Raw genomic sequence first — 13,862 nt, 5'->3', positions numbered from 1 at the left:
TCAACACTTGAGGAGCTTCCATATTTTGGCTACTGTAAATAATGTCACACTAAACATAGGGGTGCATATATCTTTTCAAATTAGTTTCTTTTGTATTATTTGGGTAAATACCCAATAATAGAATCACTAGATCATATGGTAATTCTATTTTTAACTTTTTTTTTTAATGTTTATTTGTTTTTGAGATAGAGACAGAGAGACGCAGCATGAGCAGGGGAAGGGCAGAGAGAGGGAGACACAGAATTTGAAGCTGGCTCCAGGCTCTGAGCTGTCAGCACAGAGCCCAACGTGAGGCTCAGACTCACAAACCATGAGATTATGACTGGAGCCGAAGTCAAACGCTTAACCAATGAGCCACCCAGGCATTCCTCTATTTTTAACTTAAAAAAAATTTTTTTTAATGTTTATTTATTTTTGAGAGACAGAGAGACAGAGCATGAGCAGGGGAAGAGCAGAGAGAGAGGGAGACACAGAATTTGAAGCAGGCTCCAGGCTCTGAGCTGTCAGCACAGAGCCCGACATGGGGCTTGAACTCACAAACTGTGAGATCATGACCTGAGCCGAAGTCCAATGCTTAACCAACTAAGTCACCCAGGCTCCCCTATTTTTAACTTTTTAAGGAACCTCCATACTTTTTTCCACAATAGTTGCACCAGTTTGCATTCCCATCAACAGTGTACAAGGGTTCCTTTTTCTCCACATCCTCACCAATACTTGTTTTTGTGTTTTTGATGTAAATCTTTATTTTAAGTATTCTAGTTACTCCACAAACTTTGACTATCCATTTTTCAAATACCTAACTAGTTATAAAAGGAACTGATGAATTAAAAATATATGGTTCTGTATAAAAATTATCAATGTGAATAGAACTATTCTATTCAAAGTTCATATGTTTCTCACGATCATTTTTGTTGGTCTTGTTTAACATTTGTAGGTCAAGGGACTATTTTTAATGACTGTTCATCTGGGAATACCATGAGACATGACTTAAATTTGTTCTTCTAGGGTGACAAGAAGAATGATACCCAGATATTTGCACTGGCAATACTACTGAGTAGTACCTTTGTATACAATACTATGAACAAAATTGACCAGAGGGCTATGGACTTGTTGCAGTATCCTTTTGTGGTCCAAGATGGCACCAAAGCCAGAGAGAACTCTATTCACCAGTTGTGTTTGTGAGTCTTTGTGAATCAAACACAAAAATGAAAACATAATAAGTGTTAAGGTACAAGAAAAAGAGTCCTTATATTTACAAATGAAATGAGGAGTTGGTTAAGACCCAAAGGGGAAATAAAAGTATAGGGAGACCTGGAATTAAATATGGGCTTAGATGTAGTCCTATATCCATGAGTTTTCCTTAACTGCATCCCAGCTATGTGACAGAACTGTCAAATTTGCTTTGGACAGTATCCTCACCTGACCTTGATGGGGTTGAAGATACAACTAACTTTGCTAACTTCTACCCAGACTTAGTGTGGACTCTGAGAGATTTCTACCTAGACCTAGAAATAGACGGGCAACTTATCACAGCAGATGAATACCTGGAAAAATCACTGAAGCTAAAGGAAGGTAACAGGGACTTCAGTTTTGGGAAGAGAGAGAGAGAGAGAATACAAGAAATTACCTCTCGTGTACAGGCAGTTAAATTCATTGTCACCTGGCTAAACTACCAAATAAATATTAATTTATAGTGAACTAATTAGACTCATCAATATTAAACTGTATTACTCCCCTGTTCTTGGAGCAAATTTTCTTTTCCTTTCCCTGATTAGTTACCTTTTAGCTTTTTGCCTAGGTTCTGTGAACATGTATTGAAATAAATAATCAGGTGGAAGGCACATTTAATTGAAGAGAATAAATTAACACAAATGTTAATATTATACTAAATGAATCGTATTTTTTCTTCCGCAGGCACCGATAAAAGCCTTGAAAATTTCAATTTGCCCCGTCTATGTATAAAAGAATTCTTTCCAATAAGGAAATGCTTTATCTTCGACTCTCCTACTCACTGGAAGAAGTTTGCCCAGCTTGAGACACTGCGTAATGATGAGCTGGATCCTGATTTTGTGCAACAAGTGGCAGCATTCTGTTCCTACATCTTCAACCGTTCCAAGACTAAGACTCTTTCAGGAGGCATCAAGGTCAATGGACCCCGTGAGTACCTTTTTTAGGTTTTTCCTTCAATTCAACATAAAGAATAGGGTACTGTTAAAAGTTTCTCCTTCCATTGTCAATGTTGAAAATGCATTTCACGAAATTCCAGTGGGTACCAAAAATATTTCTAGTCCGTTTTTAGTAATGCCTCCAAAGTAGAACAAAATAGAAACATACCCTGAAAAAAAGGTCAAGGTAAAGAAGTTCTCCCCATAAGTGGTCCACCATTGAACTAGACTAACCCACATGGGTTGGCATCATTTGTTTCACCAATAGAGCACATTATATATCACAGCCTTTGGGAGACACAAGATGAGGATATATTCTCTGTAGAAATGAAGTAAGCTCACATAAACATTAAACAGAGGCCCAGGTTGTCTAGAACCCTAAAAGAAATCTAAGCAGAATTCTAGGTCCAGTTTCTCCTACAATCTGTAGTCTCAGAAGTCTGTAAATTATTACTGCACTCTGGAAGGAAGTTGAGTGCAAACAAAAGTATGCAAAGGACAAGGGAGACAAACAGGAAAGTTCCAACAAAGGGTAGAGGAGACGTAATCTAATGTGCTTACTTTGTGCTTTTCTAGAGCAGGATAACACTAATGCCAGCTTTACATACTGAAGTGAAAGACTGAAGGTAATTCTGAAGAGAATAGAAACCTGAGGAAGAGGGAAATAAAGGAAAGAGTAAAGAGGCAAAAGGCCCATAACCTTCTAATCAAATGAAAATGCCTAACTTTATATAACCGTTTTCTCATTCCACAATGGGAAAAGATGAAACGTGGATGATCACACACATCTTGAGTCTTCCCCTTTGAATACTTTCTTTTTTATCTTAAAAAGAACAATCTTGCTTCTTGGTCACATAATTTCCCAAAGGAACTTATTTGGGCCACACGAACAGTGTGCAGAATGCTAAGAAAATGCAGGCAATGTGTTGGGAAATTAACATGCACAGAATTACCCAGTGTGCCACATGCCCTCTTTCTTGCAAATAATATAAGCATCTCTTCCCCCTGTGAAGATCTGAAGAGCCTAGTGCAGACCTGTGTTAATGCCATCAGCCGTGGGAATCTGCCCTGCATGGAGAACTCAGTTGTGGCCTTGGCCCAGATCAAGAACTCAGCAGCAGTGAAAAAGGCCATTGCCCACTATGACCAGCAGATGGACCAGAAGGTGCAGCTGCCCACAGAAACTCTCTCTGAGCTCCTGGACCTGCACTGGGCCTGTGAAAGGGAGGCCATAGAAATCTTCATGAAGAACTCTTTCAAGGATGTGAACCAAAAGTTCCAGAAGCAATTAGAGGTAATTATCTTTTTCCCCCATCTAGTTCATGGGACTTATGAACCATAAGAGGCAAAGTTGATTTTTACTGCTATGAAAGGCAAACAGGGAATGAATGATGAAAAGCAATCCTCACTAGACTGAAAAAAATAATGATTACCACTTCTGTGATCAAGTTATCACTGTTATTCTGAAAACAAACAAACATGTGACTACTCTGGGCCCTACAGATTCTAAAGCTTCCACATACACACAACCTACCTTACCACGTTACACCTATGTAGAGTCATCTTTTCCCTTAAAACATTTTATGCATAAGGTATTCATTAGCTTTCCTTTTTTTATTAAATAAGCATACAGAATTGCCAAATGGGCCTACTAAAAGATTATGTCTCCAGGTTTAATAGTACATACTATATCATTCCAGCCAGGTATTGCATTCCCCTTACTCACTGGTAACCCCAGAAATGTTGTCAAATAGTAGGTTGCATTTAAAATTAAGGCTTGAGGCTAGAGATCTGTAGTCTAAAGACAACATCCAAAGCAGAAATAGCAAAAGAAAGAGGTTTTAGGGGATTCCATACACAAAAGCAAAGTAATTTTTCTACAGTGTATCATCTTCGGAACTTTTCTAGGTTTTGGTGGGAAGGATATAGTCTTACTTGTAGTCCTCCAGTTTCTAGAAAAAATATAAAGATTCTTCTTGAGAACCATTTCTAGAAATGCTGAAGTGCTGCTAACAGTTTTTCCATGGCCGCTTATCCCTTTGAAGACTCTGCTAGAAGCCAGAAAGGATGACTTTTATAACCAGAACATGGAGGCATCATCGAACCGTTGCTCAGCTTTACTTCAGGCTATATTTGGTCCTCTAGAAAATGAGGTGACGCAGGGGATTTATTCAAAGCCAGGAGGACATTTTCTCTTCATTCAGAAGACAGAAGAGCTGAAAGCAAGGTACTATCAGCAGCCCAGGAAAGGAATGCAGGTATTCTGAGTTTTATCTATCAGTTGCAGGAAAGTGTTAAGGGGCTTCTTTCAAAAATCAATGAGGACAGGAAGGAAGTATTTACACTCTAATCATAGCTGTGGAATTAAACTGAAGTATGTCACCATACTCACCAGACTTTTATTGCAACCATGAACATTCACTCTAATGAAGGGACTGCCTTGGTTACATGGCACAGAATCCCAATAATCGAAGCTAGCTTGAGAAAAAATGGTAATTCCTTGGCTCACTTAAACTAAAAGCAAGATATTTAAATGTCATGCAAGTATAGCTATGTTCAGGAGTTGAAACAATGTCATAGATTTCCCCCCTTCCTTCTTTCTTTTCAATCTCCACTTCAGTTTTTTTGTTCTGTTTTCCTTACTATTGGTTTCATTCTCAGGCAGGCTCACCCCACATGGCAGCAGGGTGACACCAACAGTTCCCAGCATAACTAGTCTTTCGTGCCCTCAGTCTCAGGAGAGAGTATATTTGCCCAGCATCCGTACCCGCCTTTAACACATCCGCGTGTTATTTCCCCACCTGTACCCAAATTCTTTGCACCTAGTGGCCTTGGATGCTCTGATTGGCCAGCCCAGGGCTTGTACCCACCCCTGTGACAGAAGAGACTTGATTGGCAGTTTTACCAAGTATGGGGCTGAGCACTTCCGTGAAGGAAAAGATCCTGGGACAAAAAAGAAATAAAGGCTTGTAACATTCCTTGTCACGGTTTCCTACTTCTAACTGCATGTTTTTGGGGTTCCTAGGCTGAGAAAGCTCTGCAGAAATATTTGCAGTCCAAACAGTCTACAAGTGATACCATCCTACAGACAGACCTGGCTCTCACAGTGAGGCAAAAGGTGATAGAAGGTGAGACGGAAACGAAGGAGAGGCAAGACAGACATTTCTACAGATTTTAACTTAATTTCGCCTGGTTCACCTGTGATCAGTAAACTGGAGCAAGAATGCCAAAGATGATTCCTAAATGTGAACAGGGCACATACAGTCAGCTGCAATATGGTTTCCTGGAAGGGAAACACAGTTCCAGGGAATTTTCTTTACGATGTGGTAGCAATAACAAGAGCGGGAAGCAGAAGGAAGAAACCCTTTAATCCTCGAGAGTGTTGTCATTTTCTTTTTTCCTCAGAGGCACGTGTGAAAGCAGAGGCTGCAAGGACTGAAGCACAAAGGTTGGAGGCGATTCAAAGGTATAACCAGCAAGTGATGGAGCAAAGGCAGCGACTCCATCTGGAACAAGTGAGACAAATGGAAATGTTCCAAGAGTACCAGTTAAGACAACAGCAGAGGGTCCTGCAACTTCGATTCCAGGTATTCATCAATTATTGCATCTCAGGGTTTTCTCACATCTCCCCTCCCTGTATTGATGAGAGCAGGAAGCAGTGACAAGGGGGAGGGGCAGCACAGTATTATGGCTCAGGACAAGGACTCTGGAGTTAAACATCCCAGGTATGAAGCCCAGCTCCCACCTCCTAAATATATGGTTCTTGTAAGCTATCTATCCTCTCTGTGCCTCGGTTTCCTCTTGTGGAAAACAGAGATAGTAATAATACCCACTTGATAGGGTTATTTTGATAATTAAGTGAGAACATTTGCGTTTTGAATTGTGCATGGCCCAGAATAAGCACTAATATGTGTGAAACGCCCAGGAGCTTTCTAACCCCTGGTAATTAGCACTTGTTTGTTTTTGTTGCTGTTGGTATCTTGGTCATTGCTCTAGACAGTCTTCTTTGGCTGTGATTACCTTATTAAATTAATTCATCTTTTTGTGTCTATGCCCTGTCCTTGCCTTAATCATCACTGGTTCTGAAGGCCTTTACTTGCAATCTGTTTCATTCAGTCCTTTACTATTATCATTGCTCACAAAGCAGTAGCTCCTATTTATTTCGCACTATACAAAGCACTTTGCATTCATGCTCTCACCTATCCTGTTCATTGCGAAGCAAAGTATTAGGCCCCTATTTCTGCAATGAGAAAAATGAAGTTCCAAAGAGAGAGAACACAATGTCAATATCGACTCAGCAAGTTACCTAAACTGCCTTCCCAGAGAGGAGGATCTGCAATGGTTTGTTTCTGCAAACCTGGTGGAAAAATCTTAGGTGAATACTCTTCTGAGACAACACTTCCCCAGTGTGGCCCGTCGACCAGCAGGTCCCAGTTTCCCAGGCACAAGCTCCAAGACCTTTTGAGATTACAGCTCTGCACTGAAGGGCGTATAGTCAACCCGAGGCTCTTGGTCTCCTCGCTCTCCTTGTACTTCTTCCCCATAACTGTGAAGACCTAGAAAAAGTTGCCTCATCAGAGACTCAGACTCCTCGTGTGATTGTAGAGATCACCTACACACCCTCCTACACACCTACACACCCTCCTCTGCAAGCTAGAGCTGACATTCCTCTCTGTATAGATGAGAATTAAAGTTGAGGTGTGACAAAGATCACCTGAGGAGGATGTATAAAATAAGGGGAGAAGGAGGAGGGGGCCTCGGGGTATATTTCTTGGGACACCAATATTTCAAGGATCGGGAGATGATGTTCCTGGAACTAGAGAGAGAGGTATGGGAGAGGGATTAGACAATAGGAGACCAAGAATGAGAAATGCACATGAATGGAAAAGAATTCAGGGACTGTCTTCGGTTATTTACTGATGGATTAAAATAAACAAAGAAAAATCAATGATTTGGGCTTTTTCCCCTCAAGTGATATGGACATGAGTGTCTGCTAAACTCCATTGTTTTACTTATCACTCTTTAGGAACAGACCGTAAATCTCAACAGGGAAATCGAAGATGAACGCAGAAGACTTCACAACGAAATCCAGGATCTCCAGAGGAATATTGTCTCACAAGATGATACATGCATCTTACTTTAAAGAGCTAAACATCAGAACTTTCCTCATTCACTTTCACTAAAGAGAAAAAAGAATGAGAAACTATAGAACTTAGGACAATCACCACTTAAATAAACTTCATAATTATTGTATCAAACTTTTGTACAGTTATATAGTTGCAAGGCTTGTAATTAGTAAAATGTACATTTCAATAATTCCATAGTTTAGTTGATTATCGCTTCCTTAAAGAGACTGTGAATTGTGTAATAAGGGAATTTTATCAATGTCTCTATTTGGGGTGATATTGGGTTGGTTCCATCAGGGAAAACTTTGTCTTATAACTCAAATTCATCCCTCCAATTTTCCATTTTTGCATTGGGGGGATTAGAAGTGGCCTAAGGGGTGTTATTCACAATGAGCTAAGTCAAGTAGAATTTGGCCAAAGTCATGGGCTGAGTTGAGTATCACCCCTGCCAAGTGGTCTTATGCTGGATGTCATCAGAGGAGGCACCAATGGTAAGGACAACTAACCTCGCTTCTTAGGGAAATAATGTATGGTTCTCAAGTCCGTGTAGGCTCTAGGGGCAATGATGTGAATCCTAGGTACAGTTAGTAAACAGTCTGCTTAGATTTTAAGCTGAAAAAAAATCCCACATGGTAATAAAATAGGGGTACTCCAGAAGATGGAAAGAACTACCAGCATGGAAACTATGCCATAAGCTGAGGGCTAAATAAGACTTTTCTTTGTTCATCCTCACAAAGGGAACAACTTACATGGGACAGTTTATATCATGAGGCAATTTATATTAGACTTAATGACTGTGTGTCACATGTTTATAATCCTTTAAGGCCTATAAATAAAAGGTATATGGAATGCTAGATAAGGCGTCAAAAAATCTGATGGGGATCATTTAATTTTATCCTTACCTTAGTGCTTAAGTTAAATCATCATAATTTTTTGCAATAACATATAAAAGCCTACTGATTTTTCTCTAAAATTATGGATTGTGTAAACATATTTGTTTGCATATATTTTTAACTGTAAATAACGATTAAATTTTTCAAAAACGTAACTGTACTCCTTTGTTTCTATTTTCTCCAAAACTGGAAACATTTGGAAGGTCCTAAATGTTTCAGACACAAGGTTATCCACTTGCACCCACTGCTCTCTCTCTCTCTCTCTCTACATGCACAAACATGGCCTCTAAACAGCAGGACACTCTCACGTGGCTAGCTTCCAAGACAGAGTGCTCCAAAGAGCAAAATAAGAAATTAAAGATCTCTTAAGACCCAGTGAACTCAACAGCCCTTTTGCTGCATTCTGTTGATCAGGATAGTTCCTAGGGACAGCCCAAGGCAGGAGAAATGAAATCTACCTCACTCTGTGAAGTATGGCAATGTATTTGCAACCATTTTTAATCCATCACTGATTTATGTACAGAGCAAAGGTGGTACACTGATCTCAGCATTCAAAAATTAAGTAAGACTGAAGCTGATGGGCTATTTGGAATACTGACTATGTACAGACACAACTGCATTGTTGAGGGATTTCTTACTACTCAGATTCACAATGGAAAGCTGGTTCACAGACCCAAGGAAGTAAAGGCCACTCCTTAGCTTCTGCCAATCCATAGCAAACTGCTATAATGACAGTCTTGTCTGCTGTCCTAGCAGCAGCAAGGCTTGAACTGAGAAGAAGGAAAAGAAGCAGCAGCAGCAGCAGCAAGGGGCGCCTGGGTGGCTCAGTCGGTTAAGTGTCCCATATTGGCTCAGGTCACGATCTCACAGTTCGTGAGTTTGAGCCCCGCATCAGTCTCTGTGCTGACAGCTCAGAACCTGGAGCCTGCTTCAGATTCTGTGTCTCCCTCTCTCTCTACCCCTCCCCTCATTCACACACACTTTCTCTCTGTCTCTCTCTCTCTCAAAAATAGATCAACATTAAAAAAAAAAAAAAGGCAGCAGCGGCTGCGGCAGGTTGTCCTTACGTATGTCACATTGGCACACTGGCCATAGTTGCTTCCCAAGTGCTCAGCATGCCACATGCATGCCTCAGATTGTGCAGGCAGAGAGAGAACCTGCAGATAACCTTCTCATCACCTGAAGAATTTTGCCTAAGATAGAATGCCAGCTGGACGTTCTGAGTCCTGTTTTATTTACGTGGAATTTTAATTGAGATTCTATGTAAAGACATAGGCCTCAACTTATTTACACTCGACTAAAGTAGAGGTCACACGAGAGAAGAACTGCTATTAGGCTGGCATTACAACGACTACTTTGCTTTCAACTTAACCACTTATCTATATTCCTTGAAATTTTCCCCATTTTCACTCACTTGCTATGTGTCGAAAAGTGGTTTCTGTTCCTTTTGTAAAAACTCTAATTTTAGGCTGCTTACAGTTGTGTGGTATGGTAAAGTCTCTATGCCCACATTCGTTACATCCAAGCATTTATACATTGACTAAACTATCATTGAACTGGTGAAGTCTTCACAATGAGAAATCCAGACCAAAGGTTTTCATGGTATTAGAGGGGTAAGTATACATACAGTTTTCAAGAGTTTCACAATGCCTCTCATTAGCAGGTATATATACACTGTGTACTTATACAAAAACACTGTGTCAAGTCTATATATACACACATATGTATATTCATATGTATATATACATATATATATACACACATATACATATACATACTGTGTAGCTACATACACATACTGTTTCAAGCATGCACATATATACATATATATATATATATATATATATATATATATATATGTATCTATATGCTGAGTAGCAATGGTTCAAGCTGAAATACATTAGGTGATACATTAGATAATCTTCAAAACTATAATGATTTTGAAACAGAAATAGCTTTCCAGAAGTGCTTTACTTTAACAAAAGTGGAAAAAGTATATATACATATATATTTCTAAAATTATAAAAATAATTCTATCATTGAAAAGAAATTCATAATATACAGAAAAGTATAAAAACAAAATATACCCTCTAATCCTTTGAAACTAGCAAAAAAATGTAGGGGATATACTTTGTTATAAAACATATTGCTGAACTAGAAATACTGTTAATTTTGGACTATATATTCTTCTAGGAATATATATTTATATATTATTGATTTATAGGGCTTTTTTTTTCAGGGACAGAATGATCTTATACACACCATGAATTATTCTTTTTATTATTTATGTATTTATTTATGCATTTATTTATTTTTATAATGTTTATTCACTTCTTGAGAGACAGACAGAGTATGAGCAGGGCAGGGGCAGAGGAGAGGGAGACACAGAATCTGAAGCAGGCTCCAGGCTCTGAGCTGTCAGCACAGAGCCCGATGTGGGCCTCCAACTCACGAACCATGAGATCATGACCTGAGCTGAAGTCGGATGCTTAACCGACTGAGCCATCCAGGCGCCTCATGAATTATTCTTTAAAAAAAAAAATGTTTAAGAAAGAGAGAGCATGAGCTATGGAGGGGCAGAGAGAGAGACAAACAGAATCCCAAGCAGGTTCCGTACTATCATGCAGAGTCCAACTCAGGGCTCCATCTTGCGAACTGTGAGATCATGACCTGAGCCAAAATCAAGAGTCAGACACTTAACCAACTGAGCCATCCAGGTGCCCCCACCTGTTGATGAATTATTCTTCATCAACATTTCCAAATTTTTCTACAGACAATATGTTTATCAGAAAGCAGTTTGAAGGGTGCACAAGAAATTCAGCTCTTCTACACACAAAATTCACAAAACATTCAATTGTCCCTGGAATTCTTTTTAGTTCTCTGGAATAAACAGTAGATTGTAATGAATAGGAAAAAGCAGCTGATTTCTCAGCATTAGACCAATTTCAAAGTAGCCCTGCCCTATTGTCACTTTCAGTCTCAACTATATTAATAGAAAATAAAGTTTTAAACTTTGTCTTGAAATTGGAACCACACATTTATGGAGAGACAAGGAACTTTGGAAATTACCAATTGCAAAAAAATTACCAGACAGAAACTTAGGGAGACAACAGGAAAGACAGAATCAATGAGTCCTTGACTAATATCACTCAAATTATTGTGGAATATAACTCCAAACTCTTTTGATGCAATGACCATTTTAAGATCTGAAACTATTTTCTTATGGCTTGGGTAAGAATCCTAATTTATATCAGACTTTATATTATCCAGTAATCCTCCAGTGTCCTGACTTTATTAGGTAACTTTGACATAGAAGAGGTAGAAGTTTGGAGCATGTTTCTTTTTGTCTTTCTTTTCTTTTTTTTTTTTCTTTGTGATTAAGACAAATATTGGTAACTAAAGGTCTCAAGCAGCCTTTGTATTAATATAAGGACTTCTAAGAGAAATTTTTTTTAACTTTTCAATTAAACTATAACATAGGGACTATAGAATGCTCAGGTGAAAAGTATACATGTAGTCGGTGAAATATCACAAAATGTACATATCCCTATAATTATTACCCAGATCAAGAAAACAAAGACCTTTTTTTTTCTAAGAAAAGTAACATTCACAGGTTATGGGAATTAGGACATGGGTATGCCTTTGATAGGTCATTTTTTTTAAAACCTATCACACTGTTCCAGTATGGATGAGCACTTAAGATATTACACTAGCTAGGGGTGCCTGGGTGGCTCAGTCGCGTAAGCATGCGACTTCAGCTCAGGTCATAATCTCACAATTTGTGGGTTTGAGCATCAGCTTGGAGCCTGGTGCCTGGTTCAGTATTCTGTGTCTTCCCCGCCCCCCCCCCCCCACCGCCGCCCCCTGCCTCTCCGTCTGCCTCTTCCCTGCTAATGTCTTTCTCTTTCAAAAATAAATATTTAAAAAGATACTAAAGTAGCTATATTATAAATAAACACTTCTATGATTATTCTGCTTTGGAGGGCATGTGTATATGTACCTGTTGACTATATAATTAGGAGGGAAATAGGCAGGCAATTGGCTACTTATGCTCAACTTTAGGGTTTATGGCTTTAGGGGTGCCTGGGTGGTTCAGTCAATTAAGTTTCCAACTTCCACTCAAGTCATGATCCGTGGTTTGTGGATTCAAGCCCTGCGTTGGGCTCTGTGCTGACAGCTCAGAACCTGGAGCCTGCTTCAGATTCTATGTCTCCCTCTCTCTGCCTCTCCCCTGCTCATGCTCTTTCTGTCTCTCTCTCAAAAATAAACAAACATTAAAAAAATTTTTTTAATGACTTCAAATAAAAAAAATGACTTCAAATCATCCTCAAAATTATAATGATTTCTAAAACAGAAGCAGATTTTCAGGAGTAGCATTTTTACTACCATACCCATGTGTGTGTTTAATTAGCCTATTCATAGTAGATATATCGGTTTACAAATGATACACTCCTGCAAAATAGCCAAATAATGTGAAGAATACATTTTGTAATAAATACACATTTCTGATTCAACAGGCTGTGCATAACACCCTATGAAGAGGAGCAGCTGTTTGGCTTCAGAGAAGGAGAAAAAGAGGAGGGAAAGAAGGAACCGACGCTGATTCTGCCAAACCTCTCTGAAACATGCTGGGCACACCACCTCAGCAAAAAGTGGCATCACTGTAACAATAACAGCTCTCCTCAGTTGCAAGGGGTTGATACTCTCCTTCATGTTTGCTCATTGCTCCCACAGTGGGAAGGATTCCCATATTGGAGAAGGATTTTTTCCTAAGTAGCTGGTCCAATTAGTTATCTAACTCTGGTGTTTAGGTTCTGGCTGGCACACCTCAAGTAATATTGGGAAGCCTCTCTAACTACCAGACTCCAGGATGTCCTTAGACCTTGAACCCTTCAAAGAGCACTCAGGGGATCTAGATCAGGGAATTCAGAGCCTTGTACACTTCCTAGTGTGAGCCTTTTTCTTAGATTATGCTGTATCTATTAATTCTGTTTTATCAACACAAATGCTGGTTTTGAGATCCTTGGAGCTATAATAATGACAAATAGGTGAAATGCAAGTCAATTGCTTTTAACAGTGGATTTTGACTGACATGATACCAAATTCATAAATTTGAAACTTCCTTAACCTTAAATGAACTATCCTTGAAAAGTTTTAAAAATGTATAACAGACACATGCAATTTTACAAGAATCTACTCACATGTAATATTCACCATCTGGAAACTAATGTCAAGTCCAAACAGTTACTGTTTTAATTTCACAGTTTGGATCTTGAGACCAAAGGTGAAGATGTTCTTTCCAACTGGCCTCACTTACAAATCACTAAATCTGTTCTTGGGGAAAGAGGCCAAGGCAAGCGAAGGAAAGACCAAGAGTCTGGGCAGTCCCTGCAGGTAGTACCTGTGGTCACCATCGACGATGTGGCATGAAATGAATAGAAGGAGGTAGGTGTAAAAGAGGAAAAAAGGTACAGTCAGCTGAACCTGTGCCAAGGAACAAGGAACCCAAGTGTCTCTCAGAGGGTGACATAAAAGATCTTTTTCATATTTACAAATAGGTGGTGCCATATTTGGAAGGAAGCTATTTTTGTTCTCTAACCATTCATCCTACAAACAGGAAATCTTCCTAAATTTTCATCTTAGTGGTCTGCCATTCATTTCCCTTAAGGCTGCTGCTG

The 13,862-nt window shown here is 39.2% G+C and overlaps 1 protein-coding gene across 2 annotated transcripts in view; it reads left to right on the top strand.

Annotated features, from left to right (window-relative positions):
• The window catches only part of LOC122480747 (guanylate-binding protein 1-like), a 175,744-nt gene that overhangs the window by 5,792 nt on the left and 156,090 nt on the right, over positions 1–13,862 (top strand). Inside the window, exons 4-11 of one of the 2 annotated variants that reach the window (XM_043575521.1) lie at positions 1,006–1,115; positions 1,376–1,572; positions 1,915–2,157; positions 3,179–3,459; positions 4,211–4,423; positions 5,191–5,293; positions 5,571–5,752; positions 7,192–8,339. The exons of the other annotated variant lie outside the window; for it this stretch is intronic. Coding sequence (XP_043431456.1) covers positions 1,006–1,115; positions 1,376–1,572; positions 1,915–2,157; positions 3,179–3,459; positions 4,211–4,423; positions 5,191–5,293; positions 5,571–5,752; positions 7,192–7,308 — 1,446 coding nt within the window. The 3' untranslated portion in view covers positions 7,309–8,339. Of the gene's footprint in view, positions 1–1,005; positions 1,116–1,375; positions 1,573–1,914; positions 2,158–3,178; positions 3,460–4,210; positions 4,424–5,190; positions 5,294–5,570; positions 5,753–7,191; positions 8,340–13,862 lie in introns of those variants that run through there. 2 annotated transcript variants of the gene reach the window in all.

The sequence above is a fragment of the Prionailurus bengalensis genome, chromosome C1 (assembly GCF_016509475.1).
Source record: "Prionailurus bengalensis isolate Pbe53 chromosome C1, Fcat_Pben_1.1_paternal_pri, whole genome shotgun sequence".
NCBI classification, from domain to species: Eukaryota; Metazoa; Chordata; class Mammalia; order Carnivora; family Felidae; genus Prionailurus; species Prionailurus bengalensis.
This window is presented reverse-complemented; position numbering and strand designations above follow the sequence as displayed.